Source organism: Zootermopsis nevadensis, unplaced genomic scaffold (assembly GCF_977971745.1).
Source record: "Zootermopsis nevadensis isolate Lab colony 2312 unplaced genomic scaffold, Znev_1.0 Znev_ptg000017l, whole genome shotgun sequence".
Classification (NCBI taxonomy): Eukaryota; Metazoa; Arthropoda; class Insecta; order Blattodea; family Termopsidae; genus Zootermopsis; species Zootermopsis nevadensis.
The window spans coordinates 5,194,276-5,214,040 of NW_028259149.1; the positions used below are offsets into that span (position 1 = coordinate 5,194,276).

The 19,765-nt window shown below is 38.6% G+C and overlaps 2 protein-coding genes across 3 annotated transcripts in view; one reads left to right on the forward strand and one right to left on the reverse strand.

The window, feature by feature from the left end:
* LOC110829875 (uncharacterized) overlaps nt 1-16,818 on the forward strand; it is a 147,108-nt gene extending 130,290 nt beyond the window's left edge. The window contains exon 8 of the mRNA XM_087350172.1: nt 347-16,818. Within this exon, the coding sequence (XP_087206298.1) occupies nt 347-1,037 (691 nt within the window). The 3' untranslated portion in view covers nt 1,038-16,818. The remainder of the gene's footprint in view (nt 1-346) is intronic.
* LOC110829882 (uncharacterized) overlaps nt 1-19,765 on the reverse strand; it is a 196,097-nt gene that overhangs the window by 137,047 nt on the left and 39,285 nt on the right. For both annotated transcript variants that reach the window (XM_022064067.2, XM_022064070.2), the window contains exon 2: nt 8,774-8,829. In XM_022064067.2, the coding sequence (XP_021919759.2) occupies nt 8,774-8,829 (56 nt within the window). The remainder of the gene's footprint in view (nt 1-8,773; nt 8,830-19,765) is intronic.

Here is a 19,765-nt window from a genome sequence, read left to right on the forward strand (position 1 = left end):
TAAACACGAAAATTCTTATTCTTCTTATTGTTCTTCAAGGATTAAGCCCTCTTGTGTGCTCCTACTCCGGTTGTAATCCTGTCCGATCTATTCACTGTCCAGTTATAGCAAGTGAGATTCAGAATTTACGCTACCTGTTTACTAATCAAAATATCAACCACTAAACCCTTCGAAACTACTCAGTGAAACTCAGAATTTCGAAACTCCATATTCATTCATTCACGCATTCGTGATAAGGCATCACGTCAACAAAATGTAGAAGTCCAATCTCGTAGACCCAACATGTGACTCAGAAACGTCAAGTCTCGCCGTCGGCTAACTTCAGTGTACCTCCTCGTTCCTACAGGTTACTCCGAGTGGTCTGTCCGGCCTCTCCCAACGCCAGACAGTACGCCGTACACGTCTTCTCCGAGGAGTGGTTCAGTGCAGGAACCATGGGAGAAGACACGCCAACAACAAGCAACAGTGGGACCTCTGTAGAAGGAAGTAGAGCCTTCTATTTGAGGTCTCCTCGACCACCAAGTTTCCTCGTAGAATTCGTCGGCCGCGAACCAGGCGTCGCAGCCCTCAACTGGTTGGAAATCTCGCGTTCCAGATCATCTCTGCTTCAACAGCTTCAGATAGATTACGTCGGAAGCGACAACGACTCCATGACGTCGTCACTTCCCGCCGACTGGGACTGCCCACATCGGTGTCCAGAGCTAAACGCCTGCATCAGTGCTAGTCTGTGGTGTGACGGTCGCTCGAACTGTCCGTCAGGGTTTGACGAGGACGAGTCACATTGTGCTGCAGGCAGAAGTTTATTCGCGTATTTACCAGGTGGGATATACACAGCGCTAGGGGTAGGGGCGGCGAGTGTCGCCGCATTGACGATTTTCCTGTGTGTGGCAGCAGTTCATCGGATACGAACTCAGAAGAAGAGGAGGAGGAGGTTGGGTAAAAAGAAGCGAAATCGTGGGGGCGTGGACGTCGGACCACGACGCGTCCCCACAGAGGAGATGCTACTTGATCCGTCAGGATCAACGACATCTTCCTGACAACCGGCTCAGTCAGTGGAGTTTATACACGTGGACAGGGAAACCACGGTGTGACACTGCCAACAACAGCTCTGGGTTCGGATATCATGCATGCAGACTATTACAGACTGGTAACACCGGTGCTTCGAGGTGGGACGATCCGTTTACCAGGGTAACGACAATGAGTTGCGCACTGTAGTGTTCTCATTTAAAAGTAATATATTTGTAATGACTCTCGAGTACTGCATATGAAAATATTAAACTATTAACAACTAGTTTTTTATATTAAAACAGCGGTAAAATTGTCACTGTGCTTAAACAACACAACACAAAGATGCACGTAGGAATGGAGGCGAAACTCCAGGTATTCTTAAATTAGTGAGATTTCAAGTTCTCACGGCTACGAAGCTGAGTGTCTTCTGTTGTGATGAGCTGTGTCGTCTGTTAGAAGTTTACCGACGTTTCAGAGGCGTTTGCTGCCTCCAACATCACAGCAATTACGTACCATGTATGTTACTGGTAACAGCACATGTGAGACTACACGGAGTCGGTATCAAGAAGACCGCAACATCTGCATTTTGTTACTTTGATAATTCTTGATTCGTTACCTAACTAGATCAAAAGGACAGGACAATAAGTTCTTCAGAAATGTCGGTAATCTTTGTCATATCTGCGCGGTGCCTTGCACAGAACGCTCTGCGATGAATAACACCACCATTAAAATTTCATGCTTCATCAGTTCCATTCAGGAGGCTGAAAACATTCTCTAGACTTAAGGAGTCTTGCGTCACTGCCTTCGAGGTACGGTGTTACCAGTCTCTCATCCTCCTACTTAGGCCATAGTTAAGAGTCTCTGTGTATATATTCTAACCCAAATGAGCTCAGCAAACGTTAGATATGACATGCTCAAATAAATTTATTCTTATTTTACCATACGTAACCAGTGAGAACCATAATGTTTTGAGATTGTACTCTTCTGAAAGAGAGTGAGAGAGAGGGAAAAAAGAAATGTTTGACATGGTGAATGTGAAATGTGTTCAGGTTAGGTTGTAAAGTGGATCTTAAGAGTTTGTTGTGCGTGGTTTTGATAGTCTGCAGCGGAAGGGAGGTTAGTAAGAAACTTAAAAGTTATAAATTATCTTCCTTCCACTCGAATTAACAACACCCATTCATTTGCCCCTGCAAATTAAAGATTGTTAATCAACTGATACTAAAATTGTTTTCCTTATATTAAGACTCTATAGCACAACTTAATCTCTCAGCGATACGAGATTAGGATTAGTTTCAAAATTAGTAGAATATGAATTAATATAATATGAAAAATATTTTAAGGTGCTTAACAATTTCGTTATTAAGCACACGTTTGCTTAATATAAATTTCAAAATCATATTCGGCTCCTAAGCACAAATTTTAGTATGGCATCTCCAACGGTAAATTTGAAGATATTTTCTATTGCTTTAGTGGTACATTGCTTAGTGATAGAAAATGGAATAAAGTGAAATGTCAGAGCGGCTGATTAAATATAAATTAGCCCGAAAATGGCGAATCCTCAAAATAACCACGCCTCTTCCCACTCAAAATTAAGGGAAGTATGCCGCCTCCACATTTGTTTCATGAAAACAAAAAAAGTGCGTATTTAATTTGAACTCATACTGTTATAAATAAGATCCAATGCACTAAAACGCTGAAAGTAGGATATTATTGTATCAGATGTATGACGTGTCTTTGGAAACAGCGGTCAGTGCCAACTTTAGAAAAAGGAAAACCCTTAAGGTTTTGCGTTTCTACAGTTATATTATTATAGACCAGCGAAATCGATTTCTAAGTTTAAACTGAGAGGTAGATGGTAGGCGCCGCTGAGTCTGACAAAAGGTTTAAAATGTCGTTAGTGGGATTGTATATACACGAAGAATTCGGACGATTATACTCGTGTCAGATGTTTGAATTCTGATATCTCACAAAGGTTACATATTTATATACACAAGACACACTAACTCTTGCCCTCAGGTACTCGCGGCTGGAGTTCAAAGTATGACTTCGGCTTTCGGGGATAATCTTGAAGAGGGCAGCTGAAACTTTTATCGAAACGTTGGATGACCTTCAAAACCTCATGCAAGTAATCTCCGAAAGTCGGAATTATACTAACTCCGTGCAGCTCAGTCCTTCTTGAGAGACAAGTAGTCACTCAGGTAATTGAAAGTTCCCCGCCTCTCATTACCGTGTTCACAAGATCCAGCACAAAATGACAAAATCACGGACGTTTCAGCGGTGCTTGTGCCTTCATTATCACATACTGATCACCCTGTTGATTGGGAGATGAAGGCAGTAAGCACCTCTGAAACGGCAGTCAAAATCTACCAGATTGCAAGACGTAACATCCCAGAAGACGGTCATCTATGTGCATACGTACGGACATTTAAAAGACACTCCTTACAATACAGAAATATGTAATTATTTATATCCAGATGGAACAGACGTCTTATTGAGAAGCAAAAGTCGCTTAGCTAAACAAAAAAATACTTTCTTTCATGAAACCAGAAGCATAATTATCGCGTTCTCGAGAATAACTCTGTGAACTGTATCGTAAGCCGGATAAATGCAATCCGCATCTTGACAACTTATTTATTTAAGATATACTTTAATATTATCCTCATATTTATTCCTTGATATTGCAAGATGTATCTTCCCTTCAAGTTTTTCGACTAAACTATTGCATACATTTACATCTCTCTCGTGCGTGTTAAATACCATCCCCATGGAATCAAAAGCGGTCCAGACGTAGTGACGAAGGAATAATATTATGTCCTTACTGGAAATCGAATCTCGGTCTCCACCTCCATTCAGCTATTTTTCCCTTTCATAAACTTAAGACTACGCATGCAGTCTTACATCTGGTGTAATAAGCATCGAAACAACAGAACAGCATCTTTAATAGGTTAACATAAATACTAATAAAATGAGACGTGCGAACTAAAGGCTTATACTTAAGGGAAAAGAATAGGCTATGTACTCCCTTCGCAGTAATTCCCACTCACGTTTAAACCTCTCATGCCCGAAGCTCGTGTAACTAATGTTTAAGGATTCAGTTCGTACCGCGAAGAAAACACAGTACTTCACCATTACAAAGATCAACTGATTAATGCTGTTTAAGGAAAAAATCTCTGTTTACAGTGATAAACGCGCAAAATGAATAAATGCATTCTGTGGGTCTAATTCAGAGTCGCTGATTGTGACAGAAAATGTTACACATACTTACCATTGCGGGTTAAAGAACCAAGTAAGCTTTTCCATATGAAATAAACGATAGACCGACCAAAGATTGGCAGAAGCAACGCTAATTATAGATGTAATTTAGTGAATGGTTTAGAATTATCACAGTTCAAAAAATTATAAAACGAATTAATTAAAACAATCAGCCAGTCCTGAGATTGTACCTCACAGCATACACAAGTGACAAGGAAGTAAATAGAGTTCGAAGTTCTCACGGCGGTAAGTGCGACCCAGAAGACAGACGTCTTCGATAATATTAAAATTTGATGGAATACGGCCTTGGTTGAATCCGCTCGTAGGCAAGATTCATACGCACTGCGTTAACACACAGTTTTGTCAGCCGGGAAACGTTGAGCAAATACTTGTTTGTTAGTCCTCGCAATATCAGGGACTCACCTCGTAACACTATTACCCCCTCTGTCACATCCCATCATCCCTCCGCACAACCCCTTACACCCAAGTTCATTAACTAATTATTGCCCTTAGGATAAGACAAATTATATTACCTCTTCCCTTTCGATCAGGGTCTACGTGTGTTGTACCCGGCGGCGTGAGCTGCTGAAATTACAACCCTACACTCTGAGCCCGCGACTTTGGTTTTGTCAGGGTTCATACATACAGAAAATTCACAATAGCGCGGTTTTCCGACAAGTGTGTTATTATGTCTTCATTTTATACAAGAATTACTTCTATTTGTAGAAAGTGAATGTCTGTAATCGGATGCGACAAGAAATGACAATAGGCCTATATGAAATATATTTTCTTAAAGACTGAATAATTGAATTCTCATACTTTTATGGCTGCTGTATGTTCACCAACTCAGCCGCCAAACGTGGCCGAATAAATTTAAAATAATTTTGTTAAAAACAATTTATAACCCTTACAAAATATTATAATTTTAAGATATCTGAGAACGAACAGTAAAAATTCGCGAAAACCGTGGCAGACTATGTTCTTCTGGGTTTTGGCGCCATTAGACTCGTCGGTTAATGTCAATCTTCATCAGACAATTTAATCACTTAATACTGTACCGATACTCTTAGAATTAAATATAAAGACATTTTAACTTTTTATGATACTTTTTATGATACAGGAATCTGTCACAAACTGGAAATATCGATGGCCCAATCCTATTCGGACTTCAACCAGCGTCATCAGGGCGATGAATCGCCCTGATGACGGAGGCAGTATTACCTCAGAAACGTTGGTATACATCGACCAGACTACACAGCGCAACAACCCAGAAGACAGAAATATTCATACTCACCGCTGTGAAAACCTCAAATCAGACAAGTAAAAAATTCGTGGTACAGTGTTTACTGAGTATACGTCCTGCCGTCTCCGTCTACTTTCTTTAATTCCCTCTTTTTTACTTTTCCAGCATTTTGTGAGAATTTCTGAATTTTTTTTTCAATTGTGTGGCTTAATTATTTCCCATTTATTTTAAACACTCAAACGAACAGGCATAAAAGTTTGTGAATAGCAGACAAGTGTTAAACCAATGTGTTTCGTTAAATGACTAGTTTTCATTTACGTTTTATCTTAAACACTTCATAATAAAGGAGCATACGTTATTTTAAATTCTGCACTTTATAGGGACTGAAAATGTTTCGGTAGAAAAAAAGTTTAATTTTAACTCATGATTTCCATCGGCATCGAACGGATGTATCCACATTGTAACATCGGCCCACTTGATGATGTTGACAAACGACGCTGAACAAATTAAGAATCCAGTGTCTGTTTCCCAAATAGTTATAATCCCCACGATTTATTCAAAACAGCTGCAGCGCGCGCTCCTAATGATCCTCTATATTGAAAACACTGTGCCTGATCTACAAACTCCACGACTATAATTTTATTGGCCTGTACTGACCTGGATTGCTTCAGTGCGTGTTCATCGTCAGTATTTTGTGCCAACTGGATTGTGTTACTCTTTATAATGGATGTCTCGTTCCAAATATGGAGGTAGCTGCGACTATATTGAATGAGCAATCGCAGAAAACCAACAAGGCTAAAACTTCTGCTTGGGGGTTGAGCAGGGGGCAAAAAAATTATCGCCCTAAAAAGCAGGCACATTACGAAATTTTACGGCTACAGGAAGTACGCTCTTGTAAACAGCAATAAACCTTCAGGTTCTACAAGAGACGGATATTTTCTTGGATAGATTATCTACTATCAGCTTCTTAGAAGAACTCCTCTATATGGAGTTAGTAATATTTCGTTTTGTTTTAAACCTTTAAAACCCAGTCGTACATATATATACCATATGCTTTTAACAATCAGTAAAGCTGTAGGATTTGATGTTTTCTCGGCGGTGATACTGAAGATGGCTGTCTTCTGGGTTGTGCTAGAAGTTCACCGGCGTTTCAGAGGTCCTTGCTGCCTTCATCGCCCTGATAATGGACGCAGCAAAGACCTCTAAAACGTCACTAAACTTTTATCAAACTAAATGGCACAACAACCCAGAAGACAACCATCTTCAATCAGTAAAGTTGATATTTGTACTTATGGGTGTCGTATGATTCACAGTGTAAACGGGAATTATTTCCTGAACAAATTTATCTATGTAATAGTGAAATGTTGTGTTTTCTTTGCGGTAAGGACTGGATTCTTGAATAGTATTTAGACGAGGTTAAGCATCAAATGCATTTCTTTTCTCCCACAACCCAGGTACATGTCGAGGGCACCGTTACTTACTAGATCTTAACATACCGTGATATGCATAATTGAAGAACCTCCTCTTCAATAATAATTGAAATTGCTTTCGTTCTTAATCTTTCTAAAGTGGCGAACGGAAGACACAGTACGGGATACGAAAGGCAACAGCGAATATATTGAACGAGTGACAGACAGCCGATAGGGACTGATCCCCCACTTGGAGGCTGGGTATAAGAATACTTCCCTTTAACGAAAAGTGTCACGTGCCGCAATTATTTCGGTGGGAATTAAGGAATGTCTTTCTAGTTCTGAATCACAGGTGACTCTCGTCACACGCAGAGATCGCGTTTGTGTCCTGCTTTGCTCAACCCCGTAAACCTGTATTAAGTCCTACGGTTAACGATATCAATAATTCCATCTCGATGGTCTGTGTAACGCGGGCTTGGTGTTGGCCGGGCCCCAGCAATGCGCTGCCCCATCCCAGTGTTTGACATGGAAATCAATGCAGGATGCAAATGAAGTAGCAGCTTGTCTGTATACATACATACATACATACAATAACAGATATCAGGCAGGATATACAGGCAGAAGCTTGCCGCATCCTGAACACCTTGATTCGCTACTTTCCAAGTCGCTGTTGCAGCCCTCCACATTCGCGAGAACTGATTCGGTCTCGTCCTTGCGTAACACCGCGACTAAGACGAGTCTGAAGACACGCACGCCGTATGAACGCATGAAGGTGGCTGTCTTCTGGATGTTTCGTCGTGTAATTTTCTAAAAAAAAACTGACCGACGTTTCAGATTAGGTTACTGTCTTCATCAGGGCTATAATCGCCCTAATTAGAAAAGCAGTAAGCACCCCTGAAACATCATTTTCTACGAGAGTACACGGCGCAACATCCCAGAAGACAGACATCTTAGATTATTGCTTTGTTAAACGACACTATTTCAACGCTCTTGGTTATGTAGCGCCTATTGATAAGATGACTGAGGTTTATGAATAAGAAAGTTATGTGCAAGGAGGTGGTCGTGGCCTATTCTTAAATACATAATTCCCCTTGAAGGACTTACAAAAACCATGAAATAACCGTCATGACAACCAGTTTCTGAACCGTAATTTTAATCCGGAATCTGAGACACTTGTATAAAAGTTATAATCGTTTTATCGTGAACTACATCGCTTGAGTTAAGCTGCCCCACTTCGAGAAGTTGTGGGCTTGGCGGGGTGTGGGGAAAACTCGTATTCAATATTGACCTCGGCTCTAGATGGGGACAAATAATAAGCATCACTCCCAGGCTCTATTTTACCCTCGAGGAAAGGACCCCTGGTACCCGCTGGATCGACCCCACATTCTAAAAGAAATTTCCTTTATCCTTGCAAACGATCGAACCCCGAACGTGTAGTCCGTAATATAACACTATACTGATTGCTCTAATCAGGATCCTATTATAATTCTACGTTCCATGATTAATTTCACTTCCGGATGTACTATAAGCTGTTCAGTCTCTGTCAGTTTAATTCACAATAACTTTAGATAAAATATTTCAGAAACACATAAGAATACAACATCAATCTGAATTACATTTTTAATTTAACTAAATACATGTATTTGTCAAACGGTTATTGAAAAAGTTAGCAGCAAAATATTTGTTTAACCTCGAGTCAATGAAATGTAAAGGCGACTCCTGAAACGTCGTGTTAATTAGTTTACTTCAGAATGGACTGCGCGCAACTTAATTATAATTTAAACGTTCGGTGATTTCATTCAGTATATATATGATACATTAAGATACATTAAAATTACATTCATGTAGCGTTTACACTTACTCAACTTCGCAGGGCTGTTGTCCCAAACTTCCACTTGCAATCAAGAAGATGTAGGTCTGAAAATAAAACAAAATTTACGTTCGTGATATATTCCGAGGACAGGAGTTACATTCAGGGATGACGTTTTATTTCAGCGAAGTTGCAACAGAATACATTTTCTGCTTTGCGTTTTCTGGGGTCAAAATTTACATTCCCTTTAAGACACACAAAGTGGTGTCACATTCAATATACTGCCTCGATCGAATAATCGGGCCCTCCCTGAATAACATTAACAGCAAGACAGCGCACGCTGAATGCGACAAACCAGTTTACTGACTCGGATTTTTGGTCCCTGCTACTGACACAGAAATCCAAGAGCCTTGCATACACGTTTTATGAGCTTTCCCAGTCACGCTGAAATAAATCAAACATCCATATACCTCACTCCTTCCCTCTCCAATTATCTGGGAATCGCATAGGGTGAATGTTAGGGGCAGATGTAAAATATGATCTGTGTAATCCTATTATTTTTATTATTGTTTTAAAAACCCTATTCGGGTCTGACATACAGAAGTTCAATTGCAAGGGAAATAAATTTTACCAGGCGTGCCAGAATTAATCCTAACAAGTAAATTTACCAGAAGATTGCTGTCTTCTGGGTTGTAGCGCCGTATAGTCTGCTAGAAGTTTACTAACGTTTCACAGGCCCTTGCTGCCTCTATCATCAAGCGTTGACGCACACATTGCCCTGATGATGGAGGCAGCAAGTTAGCCAGTCCCCAGAACAAGGCCTAAAATCAAAACGTTCATGCTTAAATAATAACAAACCATGTTAATGACAGACTGACTTACTCCATAATGTCGAAAATGTGTCGGAAATTGATCACGACTCATCCGGTCAAAATTCCGTCTTTACGCTAACCTTAGCTGTATCACCGCGTTCACAAAGCGCCAATACAGAATACTGTCCATAACCACGTGTCTCTTTCTTATTTCTCCATGATCTATTTCAATATCAGTCTGTTCTCCCACCTAGATCTAGGTCTTCTAATTAAAATTTGTTTTGGATTTCTCATTTCCCAGTGCATGGCATTTGCCATGCAGATCTATTCCTTAACAAGCAATATTTTCCATTATCAGGGCAAGCAGCAAGCATGAGATTGGGGAGTGGGGGTGGATACGAAAATCGTACTTGGAAAACGGGAAAGAAATAAAGTGAAGAGACCTAGGCACAGGTACAACAACAATAATAATAATTGTAATAAATTAATTAAGTGGTGTTTGCGGCGTTCACTGGTTTCATCTGGTTGACACTTGAACCAGTGGCGGCACATGCGAACATGGTGAAGGTCACAACTGAGGTTCTCATGACGACGAGGATGTTGACACTGTCCTACTGGTTCTGACGCCTTCGGTGGTTTAAAACGTTTCGGAGAAAAATACAGTCTCCATCTTCAGGACCAAAGCCTACATGGCTTCAAGTCCCGAAAAAACATCGTCATTACGGTGTAAAAACTTCGGAGTTATTAAAATACAGGGAATTTATTGACTAGTTGAGCGACTATCAGCTTCTTAAAAAGGACTCTGAAACATGGCGCGAGCTAGTTTTTGCATCCTTATCAGCCCACAAACACCGTACTAAATTTGTGTCAAAAAGGAGAAGAAGTCGATATATGAGATGTTGATCCGAACTATGTCATTATCATTCAAACCTGAAAGCAAACTACATACTGGAGCGGCAGAGTTAGATGGAGAAGCTATGCATTTTAATGCGTTATGAAGATCCGCGGGAGGGCAATCTCTTCGAGCTAACAAAACCCGGGACGACGACCTGGTTCGCGTCTTCAATAGTTCCTCGACTCCCAGCACGCGATTCTCTTGACGGAACAGAAAAAAGTCGAATGTCTTCTGTGATGTTACGCAGTGTTGTCTGGTAGATACTGATCGACGTTTCAGAGGCACTTACTGCTTCCATTATCAGGGTAGTAACAACATCTGAATCATCGGTAACTTTCTACAAAACATCCCAAAAGACAGTCTTATTGCCGCTGGGGAAACCTGAAATCTCATACCTGCATGTTTTAAAATGCAAATTCTTGCTTAAAGCCATAAAACGGGGTTGCTTTTATTTTCATTGTAACAGTGAAGCGAATAATTTCAACCACATAATTTCTTATGTAACAAAGTAAAACTAAATTTTAAAGCTGAAGACGGAGGCAGTCCTTGCGGCGTCTCAGCAAAGACGACGAGCACCGAAAGTTATTTGGTTCTTCGTCTTTTCTCTTAAAAACATTAACATCGCGATCTACAGAAGGAAATATTTATACTTTGTAATTAAAAGATTCAGAGTCCATTCAACAACACTGGTTATCCACGACTTTCAAACTACTAAACAAAGTAATTACTAAATCACAACTTTGAAAGCTAATTGTCGCTCAGCTGGTCGAGAAGTACACAACTGAATTTTAATTACAATGATGAAAAGCGTTCACCACTGGATTCCATCCTTAGCTTTTTCTTTCTTTAAGAGTCATTTTAATATTATCTTCCAATCTACATACACATCTCCCAAGTCGTGTCCGCCATTCTGGTTTTGCTACTAATGTTCTGAAAATGCTTAGTATTTTCCCATGCGTGCTACATGACTCTCCCACTTAATTCCCCTTATTTTCATAATTTTAATAATATTTGGTGAATAGCACCTTCTGTACTTCAACGTGAATGCCAGTTATTTACTTTTAGATATTCAATGACCGTATCCTTGCAAATTAATATCTGTTTAACATTCATAATAATTCTTCCCGTCCAAGTCGATATTATGAAACCTCTACAGTCGAAATAGCGTAGTTAAACAACCTAAGAATTTGTCCTTTAATAATTACCGTTGTAAAGTTTCTGTTTCTTAATACGGTCAGTTCAGAATAAAGCAACAATTCTTTGCTTTAGTACTGTGCATTGAATACCGTACATTTTGGGTGTTGAATACATGCAAACTTAAATTATCCATATCTGATAGGCTGGAAACGAAGCTAAAACGCTCATCACACAAATTTCATAGATGGTGGTTTCACATCGCTTTAAGCCGGAGGAGAAGGCAGGGAATTGAAATATGCATTACGTGTTTATACTGTTATGATGGAGTGGATTCATTCAACAGCAAAATTGGACTCCGGTGTTCATATGGGAATCTCGTACACACAACACAAATCTCTGTGATCATAACACACAAACTCCGGATACCTAGGCAGACGGCTCAAGAGATTTCACCATACCGATCAGAAAGCTTAGCCCAGTACGCGCTGAACAACTCTCAGGCAAGTTTAATGCATAAATCAACAAGTTCGGAAATGTACGCACACCGTAACAATACTGGCGAGTTCGGGAATGGCTCTGGGTCTTGCGTTCTCACTTAAGACGTATTCTGAAGCAATGTTATGGCTACTCGGTCTCAAAAAAAAAGCACGTAAAGAATCTCAGAGGTAACTGAACATAATCCAAATATTTAAATTCTTCAACCATGGACGAGGTTTCGGGTCTTACAGCAAAAATAACAATCTTCCTGACAATCATCAGGGAAAAAGCACGAAATTATTATGAATAATCTACTTTGATATTCTCGCGGGCACCCAAAATCCCTTCCGAGGGTAACAATATGCCAGTGGGCATACATTTTTAAATCTCTTTTAAACTGCATGTCACATGTTCCCGACTTAAGAGGGTAGCACATCAATATTAAAGCTTACAGAAGTCACATATTTCATATGTTATGTTTATTAATGACAAGTAGTCAAGGGAGATCTGAGGTTTGGGGATCATGGTGGTGATCGTTCACGTTTTGGCGCCGTGTACAATCGTCTGTCGATGCCCGAGACACCAAATACTTAATCATCTACCTGTATCAGTACGGAGATACTAAGTAAAACCAAGTAAGTCTAATGATGGCCGGTAACTCAGACTGTATGCGAACCGTATACCTCCAAAACACACGTAGGTACAAGCGATACCGCTACAAAGATTTGGTCGGTAAGTTGCATACTTTTGTCTTTATAGGAGTCAATCTACTATACCCTAGTCTTTATCACGAGTTGAAGATTCGTGAATGTAATCTGGAGACGGTCTGTGAATTTATGTTAATACAGCCATTAGAGGAGCTACAAGAAACTGCTTTCATCACCGACATACTCCCATCTTAGATTTTCAATGAGGTCTTACCACACCAGCAGATTCGTCCCTCCTACAGAAACAATTTATCTTCAGATTCGTACTTTGAAGCGACACACCACACTTCCTTGTGCAATAAAAGCTTTAAACAACTCAATGGGCGAAAACCTTCATTACCTCAGCCATAAAGAATATTTACGTAAATAGGTGAGAAAGGCTATCACTTCTTCTAGAGTAGAAATACACTGCATAAGTCGGTAGAGGAATGAACCTCTTGATATAGCCCAAGAGTGCTCTAGTCAACTTGGTGGTTTATAGCCGATTACACCTCCTGATGGAATTGATAATTCACTTGCCTGACTATCTCCTGGAGGAATGGCTTTCCAGTCTAATAAATCCCTTCATGGAATTGATAGTTCTTAAGTCGAATAAATTTCCTGATTAATAGTAGTTCTGTAGTCCAATGAATCACTCCATGGAACTGATAGTTCTCTAATAGAATATATCCCTTGATAGAGTAGTTTTGTAGTCATATAAACCCCTTCATAAATTGTTAGTTCTCTAGTTAAACAGAACCATCCAAGTAATACTTCTATAGTCTAATGACCCCTTGAGAAAAACACATATCTCACATGATGAAACGCAGATTTACATGAAATAGTAATAAATTTTCCTTAAACTCTACATTGCGTTACATATTAATCATACTTAAGAATGTTTCAGATTAAAGTTCTATTAACAAATTTTATCTGTAGTTTAGTACATCCCTCGACATCGATAGGTTCAAGAGGACGGCTTAAGCTGGGTTTAGTAAATGCAACTCATCTTTAAGAAAAGTTAACATTAGTTAAGTTGCTCATGTTGACTCGATGTTTCCGGTACATACGCCTGTTTTGCGACTACATCGAATATGGGAAACAATGCAACGTCATAAGCATTTCGGATTGATGGATGGATCTGTGATGTCACAGAATGCATGGCGATACATCGTACTTGCGGGATTATTAATAGTCAGGAATTAAAATTGATTAATTATTTGTTTTGTTACACATTGAATTCGGTGTGGTAAACACAATGTATTATTTGAAACTGGGACAGCTGGGTGTCTAGTGGTATGTAATATAATGCATGGAAGACTGGAATAAAAGTTATTGAGTGCATTTAAAAATGGTTCCAGTCGATCCAACAGGCCTGCAACATCTATTTACGTGAATAAGGTACCGAACGTTCTCGTAAAGCTTGAAAACCCTATTAAAATCCCTCATCTGATTTCCAATACGTAGGAAACAACTCGAGAAAAGTTAGACCTACACCGATTTTAATTAAATTCAAATTTTCCGAAATATTTTGAAACATTCAAATGTTTATTTTGATCCAACAATTTTAACGGCCACTTTAAAATGAACATATGACTTTATTCTCTGTAATCTTATGGTAATATGCCATACTACACAAAAAATCTTCATTTTTTTTAAATAAAACCGCAATTAAAAAATAAACATCTAGAGTTTAAACTGTCTTGAAATCAGAATTGTTTTACTCTTTACTTCGTGATCTGTTGAAATACAATCTAAAAGCATTTATGAAACAAATTACATAATTATTTTTGACACAACATCAATAAACTGTGAAGCCTTATAATTTATTCCTTATTCATTCAGTACGAAATTTCAACTTTTCTCCAATATGGATAAGCATCAACAAAGAATGAACAGTTGCATTTGAATTTAACCTTTGTTTATTGCAAGGAAAGGATCTGTCGTTGCTGTGATTCATAAAAATTCAGTAAAGATCTATCTTACTTTTATGGATCGACTCAAAGTGAACAAGTGTTTTGTAATTTCAGTTTGTCTACGCATGTCGAAAACGCCTGAGAAGTGAAAACTGCACCACTGGTACAATATTGTTAATATATTATCATTGCTTCAGTTCTGTGAATGCATTATGACTGCATAATAACCTTATCAGGCCTGAATTAACAATTTTTGTTTCATTATTGTTTGATAATCACATATTTTAACGAACATTATTTCACAACATAATCTGTTTTTACTTAATTTCTAGAGTCAATGAGAGCTGCACAAATACTTTAATTAGCCCACCTTCCGGAAGATCAATAACTGATTTATATATATATATATATATATATATATATATATATATATATGTTATTATGGATGTTATTACTACTGTCACCACTAAGTAATTACGCACACAGAGTGAATTTAAATGGGCTCTACTATTGTAAACACGTAACGATAAATTCAAAAATTTCAGCGTACAAAATAGTTCTGCATGATGTTGGGATTTCCGGAGCTTTCAGATAGTATGAATATAAATGGTATTTGGCATATTTTGATAGCTGTGAGACGTCTTATTGTATGAACTTTGTTACATGTACTAATGTGAATTTATATCAGTCAGCACCCATCTCATAGCTAGCACAAGTAGGTACAAATCCCTACATGCTTCAGAATGCACAAACATCATCAGGTGTAAACTATCATCAAAACGTATACAAAACATAAGACCTAGACTTATGTGGGACAACAATATTAAAATGGATCTTAAAACAGGATGTTGAGGGTTTGTACAGGATTCATTACGATCAGGACAGAAATATGTTTCAGACTTTTGTGAAAACAGTAATGAGCCAACTGGTTTAATTAGAATCCATTCATTTCTTTACAAGCTGAGCAACTAACATCTTCTCACGAACAACTCTGTTCCTTGAAACTAATGAGTTAAAACTAACTGTATTTTTGAAATTCTTGTTATTTTTTGCTAAATATTTTTAATCGTATTGGTCACTTGCTGACAGACGCGGTATTAAAGGACACCAAAGTGTATTCTATACATCAACAGCTGATGCAGGGCAATATTAGTTTTAAAATACGTTTCGACTACAATTCCACTGTGAAAAGTCTCCTTAATGAAAGTGCGCGTAAGTTTTACTGTGATTATAAGATATTGCCTTCCTCATTTATTTGAACATTCTTTATTCAGGTGTTTAAGTGTACTAAACTATTTACAGGCTTGGGATTTCTAAGGCATTTTGATATTTCCTAGGCTTCAAGTGAATTCGTGTATAGACATGCAGCATTTGGCATGAAGCTGACATGTTTGATTAAACTTGTTACTTTGTTAATTTCAACGCACTTTCGGAAAAAATTCTTTATGTTCCATATAAATCCTGGTACCCAACAATTTTATTTCAATGTTGTTCAAATTTTCCCAATAAAAACATGGACCAACACAATTTAAACGCGTGCAAACGAAAGTATATGAAGCCGCAAACTTGCCTTGTTCCTTTACCAAGGGATATTTATTTCTGTACTGCTTTGCCTTATTACGAAACATTTCAGTTACAGTGTCAGTTTCCAAACAATTTGTTCCCGCTTTACAAAATATTTCCATTTTATAAACAACATTAATATTTAAAAGTATTACGCGCTACACAAACCAAGTTGTATTCTCTCTTCTCTGTCAGGCGACATTCTCCTGCCGCTGTATTTTTAGGCCTTGTCTGCGTACGGACTCATGTGAACACGGAATACGCCAATATCACACGCAACAAAATAGTCATTCATTAACCTCTTCTCCCAGAACCATAGAAATACTGTATTGTACATAATATTAACTGCACTATATTCACATGACGAAGAAACACAATTATTATTTAACAATAATTGGTTTTGCGTCACAAACAAATGCGATTTCGGTCACTTCACACTGCCATTATTATAACACTATTATATTATCTGTTGTTATTATGTATATATAATTATAATATATAAAATTAAGCAATTAAGTGAAAATGAATTGTAGTTAACAAGAGAAAGCACTTGTAATTATGAAAACATTATTAAAAAAATGTTGAATAAAAAAAATTATCTTATACTGAACACATTTTCAGTGATTTGTAAAATTTCAGGTTCTCAAGGCGGCGAGTATAAAGGTGATAGGCTTCTGGGATTTGCTCAGCGTATTCTCGTAGGAGCTGAAGTCGGCGATGTTAGCGCACCTCTGAAAAACGTCGATCAACTTCTATGAGATTACACGGCGCAATATCGCTGAAGGCTATCTTCTTATTAGAGATTTCAATGTGCCCTGAGGTAGTAATCGGTTCTATCACGGTAAGTGTGATATAGTTTGATTTAAAAGGTCAGAAAATGGAACTGGAACTTATGTGAACTGTAATAAAAAGATGTAACACAGAATAATGCGGGACGCAGTAGGTACTGACTGTCAAGAAGAATTGTGTGGCAGCACGGCATTACTTATTCAGATGCTGAAAACGTCCAGGACTGACAAGTACTGGGGGGGGGGGGGGGCACTTCTCCGGAGAATAACAAGCTGCTCAGGGAAGTACAGTCCATGCAATAACTTATAAACATCTTGTCAAGAAAATGGCTGCTGTACCTGCAGCCAAAAACCCGCTTGAAAAATCAGGAAATAAAATATATCTGTACGATTCCAGTCATTACTGAGGCTTAATAACATATTTTAACATGATATATAATATATTTAATAAAAAAAAATGAAATAATTTTAAAGTTGCGTAAATTACACATACATGTAAAAATAGTCGTATTAGAAGTCGCTGGTTTTGTTCACCTGCTGGTGTACGCATTTCAGTCAGAAAATCCTCGTTTCTATCAGCACTTTATCTCACCTTCACCTTTACATCTCATTTTATTTAATTCTCACAACAAGCAAACTCTTTTTTACTTTTCTCAGTGGTGATGCTTCAGGGCTGACTTCTTCCTTCTCTCAGTTCCCACGTGCATATCTTATTTCCGATGCATTTTTCTTTTTCTGTTTACTCCTTCTCTTTTTCGCTGATTCTCTCTCTGATTTACGGTACCACTTTCCGTTTCGTTCGCTAAATTTTCTATCCTGACCTGCTTCAGTCTGACACTCCGGAGGTGCGTCTTTCTGTCGCATATTTAAATCTCATTTTAACCCCCCACTACACAGCTTTAAAATATTGCTTACAGGGATCGATCTTCAGTCTCTGTTTATACTCGCAGGAACGAAATTCTTCCAGCCGATAATGCCTAATTTATATTCTCTCAAATTAAGTTAAATAAGACCTGTCACAAAGCACGACGCCCCTTCCAGAGCTCAGTTGGAGTGCCACTCACAACGGCAACCAATGCAGTGACTGCACATGGCGCTAAAGCTGTGCCAGCGACCAGCACAGTCAGAAAATGTACTTCACTGTATTTTAACACCGCTACGTGGTAATTGCTAAAACTGTTGATGTTTCTTTCTGTCCCATGGGTCGTTAAGACGAAATTCGTGGTCACGCATTCTTCCAGTCTGTCTCCTACAAGCTAGGCATTACTTATGCCTCTTCCTGAGTATCTTGTGTACTCTAGCACGTGTTCAGGCAAGGCTATTGCACGTTACAGCAAGCACACATTAAATACGTCCCTACTGCCTTCATGTCTTGTGTCGGCACGATAGCTCAAGCGGTATAAGTCACCCTGGACAAACGTGTGGCACGTGGTGGCCAAAATGACCATGGGACAGGCTCATTCCCTAGTCCCTCGGTTTTCCCCTGCCAGAAACACTTCTCCATATTTACTATTATAATATCCGGGGAATGGACAAAGGGCCCATTAGCGGCCAATTCCACAGAGGCACAGTATCACACCATTGCAACAATAAAAAAGAAATATTGCTGTCTACAACTACCTGTCAAATGCAGTATCACTCCAGCGAAATGGCACTGCAGATATTTTAAGTGTGTTATAATTTACCTTTAAGAGTTACATCTAAATTCACACTGAAGTTTTGTGTTTGACGGATGGACACAAGTTTCTCACTAAGTACACAACAGAGACAAACTGCTTTCACCTCGTATAAACTTAATTTTACTATTAGACAAGACTTCTCTCGGCTAGGGGTCTAGTTTCCAGAGACAACAAACACAAGACTGATGACGGTACTTGAACATCTCAGGATCTTACATCGCGCGTACGTAGAGAGACGAATTGTAATAAAAGCACAGGTTTAAATAAACACTTCTACAAAAACGATTAAAGTAGTTTCAGAATGACAGTTTGAACAGAATAAGAAAGAAACAAAGTTTATGGAATTTAATGACGCATTTAAAGAACTACATTCATTTTCGTATGTTAGTTATACATTATCAAACATCTAAATCAGCCCGGCAAAGGGGGCAACAAGAAAATTACGTCAGGGTCACATGAACTGCGAGAATGGTGAAATGAAGAAGAAGAAGAAGAAGAAAAAGAACAATGTCTACCGCAAGTTTCTGTGCCGGTATTGTGATCGACAGAAAAAAAATCCATGATTAAACAGCAGATGTGATGAAAATCTTCGACAAAATTTCGAATCCATATCTCACGGATACAAACGAGTGTCGTGTCAGAATTTTTCGTTGTGAGGAAAATAAGTCTAAAATGAATCATAATAAAATGATGACAACTGAAATAAATCGCATGTTTTCCATACTTCCCCGAGGTAAAAACAATGCTGGAACGTTGGCACAAACATTATCTCCATTTGAAACTGAAATAAACCCTGTGACAGTCTGCTGCAGCACAAACTTTATAAACATCCTGTCTGAAATACCTCTTTAAGAAAAGAAGAAATGTTATATTTCAGGAAAGTTTTTATGACAGAATAATAAAAGCACAATTCTTTCTAATCCCTTGTGTAGTTGTGCGGAAGGAACCTGAAGAACGTATAAGGCTCGCCGAGGAACACGAGGGAAAGTTCAAGCACGCGGAGTTCAAATTACGGCGCAGGTCTGCCAACCCTGGCTTTTTTATACTATAATCACCAATTACGTTCAATCTTCATGGACCATTAAATAAA